Source organism: Lemur catta, chromosome 5 (assembly GCF_020740605.2).
Source record: "Lemur catta isolate mLemCat1 chromosome 5, mLemCat1.pri, whole genome shotgun sequence".
Lineage (NCBI taxonomy): Eukaryota > Metazoa > Chordata > Mammalia > Primates > Lemuridae > Lemur > Lemur catta.
The window spans coordinates 13876068-13889503 of record NC_059132.1 but is presented as its reverse complement, the minus strand read 5'-3'; the positions used below and the strand labels follow the sequence as shown (position 1 = coordinate 13889503).

General features: G+C 35.9%; 1 protein-coding gene across 3 annotated transcripts in view; it reads right to left on the bottom strand.

Moving 5' to 3' along the window:
* Positions 1-13436, bottom strand: part of FBXW11 (F-box and WD repeat domain containing 11) — a 121491-nt gene that overhangs the window by 45346 nt on the left and 62709 nt on the right. For 2 of the 3 annotated variants that reach the window (XM_045551178.1, XM_045551179.1), the window contains 2 exons: positions 3607-3669; positions 230-455 (listed from right to left, as the gene is read on the bottom strand). In XM_045551178.1, the coding sequence (XP_045407134.1) occupies positions 230-455; positions 3607-3669 (289 nt within the window). The remainder of the gene's footprint in view (positions 1-229; positions 456-3606; positions 3670-13436) is intronic. The other variant, XM_045551181.1, reaches the window with a different exon arrangement.

Here is a 13436-nt window from a genome sequence, read left to right as displayed (position 1 = left end):
ACCAATGATTAACACTATTAATCAAAGAAACTGTCTACATTTCCTAGATAAACGCTAAATTATAATTCTCCCTCAAGTCCCATATCTTAAAAATATAGTATGTGTCCCAAAGAAATGCCTCACACAGTACTCATTCATTCATTTCATAAATTGTCTACTCAGTTCCCATCAGACCCTTAGGCTGGGCATTCTTCCACTGCTTGGCTTTTTAAAACACAAGTACAGTTACCTGGTAAAGCGGTAATAAAGTCCCGCTGCAACATGGGCTTCAGGTAAGAGTTAATATGTCCATGCTGATAATGACACATTCGTGAAATAAGATGTTCCACAAATTCCACTTGATCTGATTCAGACCACTGGTCAAAATATTTAATACACAAGTCTTTTTCTTTTTGATAGTTTCCTTCTGATGGCCTCTTTCTGGAGACGATCACAGATGATGTTCCATTACTTATCTATTTCAGAAAAACAAAAAAATAATTAGTTTAACAAGGGAAAGAAATCTAATTAATATGTCATTAGAATCATTTTTTACCCTGTACATTTAATCTTAAAATGCCAGTTTTACCCTAAAGCCAAACTCATTCCTTTATTAATTCATTTAGGAAGTAATTAAAAATGTATTCAGGGCCCATGTCCTCAAATTAGTCACTATAAAACATGCCAAAGTTACCACTACTTCTGAAGCTAAATGGCATCTTAAATCATCATTTTCCAATGCTTCTTCCAAAATCATGCTGTTATTAGATAACTAATGTTGTAGATAACCATCTTAGAAGAACTGCTCAAATTGGCAAAGTGGCAACTGATTGATTAGTAAGTTTGTTTTATTTCCTCAAAGTTGAAAGTTAATACTATATACTCTATGCAAATGGTTATTATGCATCTATGCTAGCAGTTTTCACACTTGAGCTAGCATCAGAATAACAAGAGGGCTTGTTAACACACAGATTGCTGGGTCCCATCCCAGAGGCTCTGATTTTATTGCTCTGGAGTAGAGTCCAAGAATTGTATTTCTAACAAGTTCCCAGGTGATGCTGATGCAGCTGGTCTGGAGACTACACTTTAGGGACCACATGATGAGAACCATTGGTCTATATAACAGAGACAATAAGCAGTGTTATGCTGAAACCTGAAAGCAATTCAATCCAAAAAACTTCATTTTACCCAACAGTTTAAATCTCCTCTATACTGTCTCCCTTGGCTACTAAGCTTCAGACAAAACAGTTATACCTTCTCTCCCTTCTTTTGATCACCTTCTCAGAAAGTGACCCAAGGTAAACCCCATATACCCGAAAAGTTTTGCATCTTATATAAGTGGTTTGGGGATAACCCACAGACTCATATACTAACAATACATTTCTCATCAAATCCACCTACATGTCCTTGCATAAGATCAGGATTTTTTTTTTTTTTTAAAAATTGAAACTACATATACTGCATCTGTACAATCTGAATCACTAGACTCAAGCCACATCTACTACTGATGCTATGAGGCTCAGTAACTTCCCTGTTTAAAAATAAAATAACCTCAATACTTTTGTTGAACATTTGCCAAGCCATCTGTCAATCACTTTTCTGATGGCCTCCTTGTGTATGATACCAGAAGGAATAACATACAAGAGAATTTTGAGAACTGAAGAACTGGATTACAGATGTCCATTAATTCCATCAGGAGCTTATCTCAGAAGTCTCACATAGAACCAGGAACTTTCATTATCCCCTAACTTAAAGTGGACTGAACCTATCCCTGGAAAAGTCATTCTTTATAAATACCCAAAGAGTCTTTGGTCTTCCTTGATAAAAAAATCTTATAAATTTCATATCTGAAGTAAGTTCTTAGGTCCACATTTAGAGGTGTATGGTCAGAAGTCATCTATCTTCCATCCAATTTATCTTATCACCCCCTTGTCTAGTAATGTTTCTTTCCTTGTAACTTGGGTAAGGGAAAGTTCACTGACACCAGATACCACCAGGGGGCAGCATTGAACAGGGATTTTTTTTTTTTTTTTTCCAATTTTACTTGTAGTCAGACACATCTAAGAGTCCCCCCAAAATAAGAGTTCAAAACAGAAAAAAAGTGAAAATTCTTTCTGTGGCAAGTATAAGGGGCATCTATGCTGTCTTTAAGCATAAAGATATCCACCACAATATAATAAAGAAATTAAAAATTAACTGTTTAAAACAAATTATAATGCATCTACATAAAGTGCTATAATGTAGCCATTAAAATTAGGTTTATAAAGATTTTAATAGCAAGAGAACATGCTTATGAAACAATATTAAGGAACAAAAGGCAAGAACCAAAATTTTATATAGCATTATGATCACAATAATTTGTGAGAAGAGGAACATACCAAGACAGAGTAAAGGATATATACATCAAAATGCCAAAAGTGCCTTATCTTGAGAAAGAAAGCCATGCGTGTTTTCCTTCTTCCTTTATTTCTACATTTTTATATAAATATCTTCATAACTTGCCAAAATAATTGTTTTCATAACAGGTTAAATATGACAGTAACTTGTGTTTGTGTACTGCTTTATAAAATTTACAAAGTATTTTCACACCCATTAACTCATTTGATAAGCAAAAGGGTTATTATTATTTCATTTACACAGGAGTTCCTAACCATCTAACCTCCCTAGAGTATTTGTATAACTATTTACTAGTTGACTGGAAGATAGAGGAAAGAAAAACTAAAAGCTAGTGTTAAGAACCACTGCCAATTGAAAAATCAATAGTAAATGAAGAGAATCCTATCACAAAATAACAAATGCAAAGGAGGGAACAAAATCCAGCCTGTATACACTGTTCAAAAAAAATAGTGGCATATGCACTACACTATTCTATAGCACATTTTCAATATTCTATTTCCAACCAGCTGCTCAGCCCAGCAAGCTCTTCCTAGCATTGTTTTGCTGTTTCATCTCATCTTAAATCTGTTGGGCGCACTTTATTCTTGCTAACTAATTTACTTCTTTAGTTTCAAATCAAATGAACCCAGAGAACTTTTTTTACATTATTCTCTTCTGATTGAGATTTGTTTTGCTTTTTTTTAATCGTGTCTTCGTGAAGGGAATAATCATGTGTACCACAATGGTTAATGAAAACACCAAATCATGAAACTTTACTTGCTCCTCACTCCCAAAACAAAAAACAAACCAAAAAACTCTGAGGGATTGGGAATAAAACTGGCGAACCTTAAAATAGAGCCAAAAGAGCAGGAGACTGAGTTCAAAAGGAAAAAGAAAATCAATGGAAATGGCAAAAAAGAGTGAGGATCAGGAGAAAAAGCCATCAGTGCATACACTGGTGTGTGGTATGGTGCCATTCTGGTGATGACTACTATCCATCTTTGGCTCAGACAGTGGCCACAGAACATTTTAGGATACAGACACAGAATCTTTGTGAAAACTCCAAAATTCTTTACTATCTCTAATGACAATTCCCTAAGCAAAAGAAAATAAATTAGGGTAGATTTTGAAATTATCAAACAAAACAAACAAAAATGCTTGGTTCTTGATTTCATTGAGGACATTAACTGAGGGAGCATCTCATCTACAGTAAGTCAACTGCTATCTTATCTGTGCACCGTCAATTCCTACCTGCCAAAGAGTATTTTTCTTTGGGGACTCATCTTCATTTTGATCTTCCATAACTGAAGTGTTCTAAGGGGGGAAAAACAGGTTATTTGAATTATGCTGAATTTTATAAACCCTAAATAACTACAAGAAATAATTTTGAAAACCCAAACTAGAGTGTACCAACACAAACCCAAGCACTATTTGGCTTGTGGCTAACACATGCTATTCTGGGTCAATGGAAATTTGCTCATCTTTCATAAATCAATAAAGTTAGTGGCTAGACAAAAGTAAGCATAAAGTCTTTATTCATGAAGGTTGGGTGTGCTTAGAAAACAGGCTAAATTGTGGGAGTAGGGCTCGACCTCAGTCATCACTGTTATTCTTTTACTTATGGCAAAAAATCCCAGAAACCCCATGAAGTTTCCAATGATTGCACAAAACATTTACTAGAATGTCTGCTATTCAGTAATCTACCCCAACGGATCAGCAATTAGAAGTGGCAAAGGCTTGGAAGCCCCCCTGCCGTCCTCTTTCCTCCCTTGATAGCCTTGTTTTTCTGGAATGGCTTTGCAGTCTCCCCTAGCAAGCATGGTGGGTGCCCCAACCTTTCCCCTGAAGAGGAGGATGCTGTTAGCCAGTAACAATCTGGCCTTGGGAATGCATTAGCTTTTGATTTTTGTGTTTACTGCACAAAGAAGCACTGTGTAATTATTCTTTCTGGTGACCTAGTCGCTCAATAGACGCCCATTAACTGGAGATTATACATGATTGGATTTTTCCCTTTTGAAGCTCCTACCTAATGGCTAAATGGAAACTTAATGAGAAGGGGAAGTGGGAGAGTTGTGCTCTGAAAGGAGTAACAACTCATTTATGGACACCAGTCTCAAGATTCCTTCCCAAACCTAAAATCCTAAGATTGAGGTACCAAATTTAAATACAACATTTTTTCCATAACATTATGCAAAAGGATAACTACAGATCTATTTAAATTATCAGCGTTTACAAGATTCTGTTTATTGCTTTAGGTGATTAGCCTCTCCCTCAAATTTTCCCTATTTTTCTTTTATGTTCTTCAAGTTCTGAAATGTCTGGACCCACACAGTATTTCTAAGCAATCCATTTGAAAACCCAATACAGGTAACGGCAGAAGAATCATCACTGAACACTTCGCTCCACAGGTCACACAGCTGGCTCTGATCAGGGGTGCGGTATGACACAGCGGCAAAGCAAAAGGCTTTGAAACCAAAGAGAGAAGTCGATTCCTGATCTGGTCACTCGCTCACTGTGTGTGTGTGACCTTGAGCAAGTTATTTTGCCCCTGAAACAAATACAAACCACACAGAGTTGTTGTGGGGATTGAGACTGCTCAGCACAATGCTTGGTGCGGAACAGGTATTTAAAAACATATTCCTTCACTGCCTGTTTTGAAGATGCTACTTTTCCCTGCAAGTGTTATCTTCTCACACTTTTCTAATTTCAGAGATTTTTAAAAGCATGGCTCCAGATGGCTGACTATGGGGAAACCCCACCAGCTTCCTCAGTGAAATCTTATAAGCCCTATAGCACCAAGGTCTGTGACAGGGGAAGAGGATAGGAGGGCGGGGGCTCTATATGTAAAAGGCAACCATGAGCTAAAGAGTGTGTCCAACGGTCCAAAATAAGGCTGGAGTGGTAGAAGCAATGAATAATACTGAAGGGGAGAGAGAATAGGGAAACAAAGGCAGTATTTATGAAGGTCTCTCCATGTAATTTTCTTTTTACTGCTATCTGGAAGGGACCTAGGAATTAATGAAGCCAGCAGGTTTCCTTAAGAGAATAAACAAAGTGGCAACAGTGACTCAATACACATCCCCTGAGTTTGGTAGTTACAAAGCCATCTTGCAATGTCATGATGTCTGGATTCTAAGAGTGGCAAGGAGAAAGAAGAATGGTTGGAAACTTGAAAGGCTGAGCATGTAAAGGGATAAGGAATTAAGTGGAAGAGTGAGTCCTCACTCACATGTCTCCAGGTATCCCAGAGGAAATGAATGATATATATATATATATATATATATATATATATATATATATATGTTTTAAACTAAAAACTTTTGAAATATAGGGCCCTGAATCCTCCACAGCTACTGTGACCTAAGCTACCTTAATACTTTTTCACTCAAGGAGGAAACACAAAACATCAGAAGTCCCTGTACACTACAACTGTCATTACAGGGAGGAAATTTAATTCTTCCTTTCACTTGTTCCGAAACAGAGAAATGATGTTTACTTATACAGGTGAGAAGGAACAACCCCTCTGAAGAAAACAGCAACTATTCTCTTAAGGCTTGATAAAAGAAGATAAAGACATACAATTTAACAAAATTGCATTTAATAAAACCCTGGAGGGCTGGAATAGCTTCACCATCCCATATATTTTTCCAATTTCTTTTATAAAGGCTTCAGGAGAAGACACCAAAGAGAAAATGCTGCTCTGAAGCTACAGGGATCAGAGGATCACTTTCAAAGAGGATTCCAGGTGACACAGGAGACGTTCAGAGAAAAAAAGGGTCCCAGGGTCTAATTAGGTTTGAGAAATGCTACATACACTCTGTTCTAGCTCTGTCTTTCCCTCTCTTTTTCTCTCAGAGGTTACAATATACTCCATTAAGATACTAAAGGCTCGATCTATAATTTACTAAAATTTAAAAATCAGGGTAAAGTAACTCAACGCAGCTTTCTCAAGTTTGTTGCACATGAACACCCCCTTTTATGATACTTCTATGAATCGACACAGTGGCAAACACTGAACTACAGCAATAGCACAGCCCAATTCCCTCTCACTTCACCAAATACTTCTCGGAGACAAAAGAAATGCCCACTTTCCCCCTATTCCTTATCATCTTTTTCAGCCTGCTACAGGTTGAACATTCCAAATCCAAAAATCCAAAATTCATAACTTTTTGAACACTAATATGACATTCAAAGGAAATGCCCCTCGGAACACTCCAGATTTCAGCTTTTTGGATTTGGGTGCTTAACAGGTAAGTATAAAGCAAATATTGCAAAATCCAAAAAAAATCTGAAACCCAAAAGACCTCTGGCCCGAAGCATTTTGGATAAAGGATACTTAACCCGTATATAGGGTCATGGGGATAAATGGTGATGGGAAGAATAGAAAACTCTTTTAAGGGAGCCATAGTTTTTTTTTTTTTTTTTTTTTTAATCATTTTTAATTTTATTCCTTAAAGCCAACAGACAAAAGGTTACAGGTTCAAAAGATGAGGGAAGAAAAAACAATGAGCCTCCCAAGAGAAAAGGAAGGTAGTTCCCACATCCAAACTCTCATGTGAAACCATGGCCAACGTGACCGTTGAAATCCTCTTTAAGTCTCCAACACTGCTGGGAAAGAAAAGCTCTTTGAAATACCAACCTGGCTTATTCACTTCCTACCTACCCTTCTCATCATTTCTTTCCTTCTACATCTGCCAAAGGGCATCACACGTAAGTAGGTAAAAATGCAAACTCTCCTGTTCTGATACTACCAATAAAAGATATTATCTAGGAAGAAGCACCTTGTCTCTAGGGCAGGTCAACTTTGGTACTACTGGGAAGGATAATTCTTGGTACATTTCGGGAAGGATAATTCTTTGTTGTGAGAGCTGCCATATGTGTTACAAGATGTTAGCAGCCTCCCTGGCCTCCACCTATGCCAGCAGCACCCCCTCAACCCCCGCCAACACTCACACTCCTTCCTCCGAACTGTGACAATCAAAAACACTGTGACAATCAAAAATGGTTCCAGATTGCCAAATGTCCCCAGGGGAGAGGGACTAAATCACCCTCTCCCCTTGAAAACCAGTGCTCTAGGAATGTGATCCCCTACATTTGCCTCCTTAGGAAAATATACTAAAGCAATGCCATCTCAGTACTTCTTTCTCCTTGGCTTCTGTGACAATATGTGATGCTTTTCACATACAGCTTGACCTTACCATGGCCAAGTAATTCATAGAGTATGTTAGTATCTAAATTTAGGGGTATGTCCTACTTGCCACTAAATTCATAGCTGGAAAACAACCATGATACCAAGGGTTCTTTACTAAAGGTCCATGCACTTGGGGGTGTGGATGAGGGCTATAAATAACATGAATCCTTATGTACGGCTGACCATGGAGTGGATGGGGCCCAGGCATATGTATTTCTTTTTTTCTTTTTTTACATTCTCCAAGTAATTTTGATCCATTTCTATGATCAAAAATCACTGCTATGGCAAAGTGATTAGTCCACATGGTAACACCAACCTAAATAAGGAAGCTGCATTGACAGACTCCATCCCAATATGTGTTATTTCAGAACTACCAAATACCACTAATGTCTGTTCCTGGGTATTTTTTTAAGTAAAATTTGTGAAATCAGTCAATAACTATATATTAAAAATATGATCAACTATATACTTTATCTAATAGCTCCACAGAGTAATAAAGATAACAATAATTACTATTTAATGACTACCTATGATACCCAGGCATTGTGTTAGAAACTTTATATAAATTATCTCTAATCTTTACAATGACCCTACATGGTAATACACATATCCTATTTTACAGATTGGGGGAACTATGGCTCAGAAATGTTATGCAAATTTCCTGGGGTTATGCATCAAATAAGTACCAAGATTCAAACCTAGACTCCTTCTACCTATATGATGCTCCCCACACCTTCCACCCCCAGTTAGACTACATATACACTACAGCTATTTGCAGCATAATGAAAATCCCAATCTCATTTTAAAGACACTTTTTCCATCACTGCAAAGGAAAACAAAGACAGGCACAAGTGGTTGCTCTGTCTTCACAAACAGATTTCTGAGCATAACTGGTAGTATAAATTTCTATACTAAGAACAATTGGTTTGGCTAGTAGGTTATTTCAAATAGTCAGATTACCCTCAGAGTCAGATTTGGAAATTTTATACCACTGATCACAAATGTGTCTAATGAAAGAAGATAGAAAAATAATCAAATTCCACACTACTGTTAAAAAAAAAGAAAACAACCTGAAAATACATGTAGTGTGGTCTTTAAATATGGTAAACAGCTTAGCAAAAGTAACTTTCCATTTTACCTGTGCATTTTCATTAACACTGCTACCCCAGGCTGTTAATGACAAAAACTCCTCACCTTAGTAAACAAATGCATTCTAGGTAGCATCTAGGTAACCCAGATGTAAATTACTTTCCATAAACCGAATTCTATTTAAACCCAAACAAAACCTAGGAAAGTGCACCCCATTACACCATCTTTTTTTTTTAAGGCCACACAATATCGTGAGTTGAAATTTGTCATGGAAGATTTTTCATCAGCTGTGTAATTTAGTACAGCAATATTGCATCTGCTATGAAATCTCAGCTACCACCTAGAATTCCTTGTTTCTTTGTAGTGTATCACTAATTCTGGAATCTCTTTTATACATTTTGCCTTCTCAGTGTCAGGCCAAACAACAGAAGTGGTAGGCTAGTTGCAATGACCTAGCCTTTATTTTCTTTTAGTTTGTATATAGGCACAGCTGGCTCTAAGTAGTGATATATCTTTGCCAGTAGGTTCCACCAACTAACACAGAATATTTCACTTGGAAAATTCCCCACTTTGAGAGTTATATAAGAAGAATCAATTTCCTAGTTTAAAAATGCTGCTAATTTTGCAAGTAACTGGTTAAGAGTCACATCGCTGGTAAATGAGAGATGCAGCATTCAGACCCAAGTCTGTTCTACTCAGAAGTCAATGTACTTTCCATACAGAAAAATATGTCTCAGGTGTTTTCCAGCTGCTGGCTGTAGCCCATGAAATCAACTTAATTCATTGCAAGCAGCATGTTTTAATAAAACAAAGTTAAATTCAGGAATTCCCCTGGCCACAAGGGTAAGTGTAATATCAAATTCACACAAAAAGGCTAAAAGAAATGAGCAAAAACATAGCTGAAATTTTCAAATTACAAGGAAAGCAAAGAGTCATTATTGCAAGGAGAGCAATATTCAAGTCAAACCACTGAATAACAAAGAATTTTCAAAAGCTCTAAAAAGCAAAATTTATAAAGAGGATAATATGTGCTTCCATATACTGGATAGAATTTCACAAAGTACATCAAGAAAAAAAGTTGGAAATATTTTTTATTTTTCAAAAGTCTTTCCATCTTTGATAGATGAAGTAGACAAAAAAAAAAAGCAGCAGCAGTTTGATTTACTATTAAAGATAGAGCTCAAATTTCTACCCTTTAAGAGACTATACATTATTTTCAATTTCCCATGAACATTTTTTAAAAAACTGATATAGCATCCTATGCCACAGAAGAAATCTCAAATACAGTTAGAAATCATGAAGAGTCTGCTATATGTTTAACACTAGGCCAAGCAGAAAAATCTGAATCTATTCTGCCAATTACTACTTGCCATAAATTCCAAAGATAAATACATAGAACAGTGACTGGCCAAGGCAAACCAAACACCTTTTTGTTGTTATTGTTAACTGCATCTAGGCCCCTAAAACCTAAACCTTAAACCTAAATCTCACCAACACATTGCTGGGAATTAAAATCCCTAAAAAAGCTAGAAGTATTCATTTTGAAAAAGAAAAAACAAGCTTTTCCAAAACAGCAGGCCCTCTCTCTCACACTAACCTGGCAACTCAGAAGGAAGAAGGCCATGTATGCGTGTATGCAGACACAATGACCTGACCCCCACTAAACAGCTCGACTGGAAACCTTCTCCTCCTTCCACACGATGCTTAAATACAGGAATATACCAGTTGTTTTCTTTAAACAACGTAATAAAAATACCAACTACTAAAACATTTTAAATCCATTGGGAGTTTGGTTAAAATTGTTGTTACATAATTATCACAATGCAGTAAGTTTTCTTCTAATTAATCTAAACTAGTTCCACTCGAATTTATAATAAGTATTTTGTTGTTATTGACATTATATGACAAGAGATGATACTAAAAATATCTGGAAGAATGTAGAAGGTTTTTCTTCCTTTCGTCATCACTAATTATTTTTTAAGAGAGAGGAGCAACCATATTACTAGACAGTAGCATTTTTCTTAAAAGCTATGCTAATTAAAGTAGTGTGGTCCTCACAAACTAAAATCAATGAAACAGAAGAGAAAGTCCAGAAACAAATACACTTAGGAATTTGTGTACGACAGTTAGAACTTCAAACTGGTGGGAAAGGGATAAAGAGTATTAAAAATAAAAGGCAAATGCTGTCTTATAACACATGCCAAAATATACTGTGGATAAAAAGAATCAAGCATGAAAAAATAAAACCATAAACTATTAAAAGCAACACAGAAGAATATTTAAAAACTCATAAAATAGGGAAAACGCTGTCTAAGCATGATGTCACCAAACAGTAAAGAATTTAGATTTGACTAAATAAAAATTTTAAATTCCTGAATGTTCAAAATCAACAAGTTATAATGACAAATACATTGAGGGAAAAATTGTAACATATGATAAATAACATACTATAGAAAGATATCTTGTAAATTAGTTAGAAAAACAAAGTTAGTACCTTCATAGGCAAATAAGCAAAAAGTACATTTTTAAAAAAGAAACTTAAATGGCACCAAAAATGAACACCCACTGTAACAAAAAAGATATAATTTTTCACCTATCAAATTAGTAACTTTTATTTACTATATAGGAATTGGACTCTCTGGTAGGATTATAAATTGTCACCTCTTAGGGACTATTTATCAATGCATAACTTCAAAGAGTACTATACAACAATGGACATAGTTTAACTTACAGCAATTTATCCTAAGGAATTGTAGACCTATATAAAATTGCAGCTACAACAATTTGTAATGTGTAAAAAAGAAAACATTGTAAATGTCCAACAATAGGATTTCATTTAAAAATATGGTACACAGAGCACAGAGGATTTTTAGGGTAATAAAACTATTCTGTATGATACTATAATGGTGTATTCATGTCATTATACATTTGTCCAAACCCACAGATATGTACAAAGCCAAGAGTGATATGAACTATGGACTATGGGCAATAATGACATGTCAATGTAGTTCAAAGGTAACAAATGTACACTCTGGTGGCGCATGCTGAAATGGAAGAGGCTGTGCCATGTGAGGCCAGAGCATATATGAGATGTCTCTGTATTCTTCTCCAAATTCTGCTATGAACTCAAAACTGTTTAAAAAATGAAGTCTATAAAAATAAGTAAATAAATGAAAAGATGGCACTGATGGCAAAAAATTATTTTTAAAACTATTTTTATTAATACAATATAATAAAGAGCCAAATTCTCAAGTATAACGTTATTAAGATGAATATAAAGAACATTACCAGGGCTCCAAATGTCTCCCTCATATTAACTCCCTAGCATTAACCCTTCAAAGGTAATCACTATTTTTTTTTTAACATCACCATATATTCATTTTGCCTGGTTGTTTTTTTAATTGTGGTAAGTACCCTTAACATGAGATCTACCCTCTTAACAGATTTTTAAGTGTATAGGCACAATGTACAGCAGATCTCTAGAACTTACTCATCTTACATAACAGAAGTTTTATACCTATTGATTAGCAACTCCCCATTTGCCCCTCCTCTCACCCCTGGCAACCACCATTCTCTATCACCATTTTATTCTTTGCTTTTATGAGTTTTGCTACTAATATTTCAGATACCTGTTCATATAAGCAGAATCACGCAGTATTTGTCGTTCTGTGACTGGTTCATTTTACTTAATATAATGTCCTCAAGGGTCATCCATGTTATCACACTGAATTTCCTTCTTTTTAAAGGCTGAATAATATTCCATTGTATGTATATACCACATTTTTTAATCCATTCAACTGCTGGTGGACATTTAGGTTGTTTTCACATCTGGGCTATTGTGAATCATGCTGCAATGAACTTGAGTGCTAATATCTCTCCAAGATCCTGATTTCAATTCTTTTGGATAAATACCTACAAGTTCTGGATCTAGTTCCATTTTTAATTTTTTGAGGAACCTCCATATTGTTTCCCATAGGGGCTGCACCATTTTGCATTCTGTATATAAGGGTTCTAATTTCTCCACACCTTAGCCAACTCTTGCTCTCTTTTGGGTTTGTGGGTTTTTTTTTTTCTTGTTTTGTTTTGTTTTGTTTTTTCCATAATAGCCACCCTAGGCCAGGAGCAGTGGCTCACACCTGTAATCCTAGCACTCTGGGAAGCCAAGGAGGAAAGGATCACTTAAGGTCAGGAGTTCAAGACCAGCCTGGGCAAGAGTGAGACCCCATCTCTACTAAAAAAAAATAGAAAAACAAAAATTAGCCAGGCAATTAAAAATAGAAAATATTAGCTGGCCATGGTGGCATGCGCCTATAATCCCAGCTACCCGGGGAGCTGAGCTATGATGATGCCACTGCACTCTAACCCAGGCAACAGAAGAGACCCTGTATCAAAAAGAAAAAAAAAAGTAAAAAGTAAGTATACAGTCATCCCTTGGTATCTGCAAGGGATTGATTCCTGCAGATAACAAAATCTGGGGATGCTGAAGTCCCTTGCATAAAATGGTGTATTATTTGCATACAACCTACACACATCCTCCTGTATACTTAGAATGAATTATTTCTAGATTACTTGTAATACAGTGTAAATGCAATATGAATAGCTGTTACATTGTATTTTTAAAATGTATATATTTTTTATTGTTTTTAAAAAAATATTTTCAACCATGTTGGCTGAATCCTCTGATGCAGAACCTGTACATACCAGGTATGAGTTACCAGGTAAGAGTTTTGATTTGTTTTTTGTTTGTCTTAATACTAACTTTCTGCTGGGTATACAGGAGTATCTCTATGTGGCTTTAATC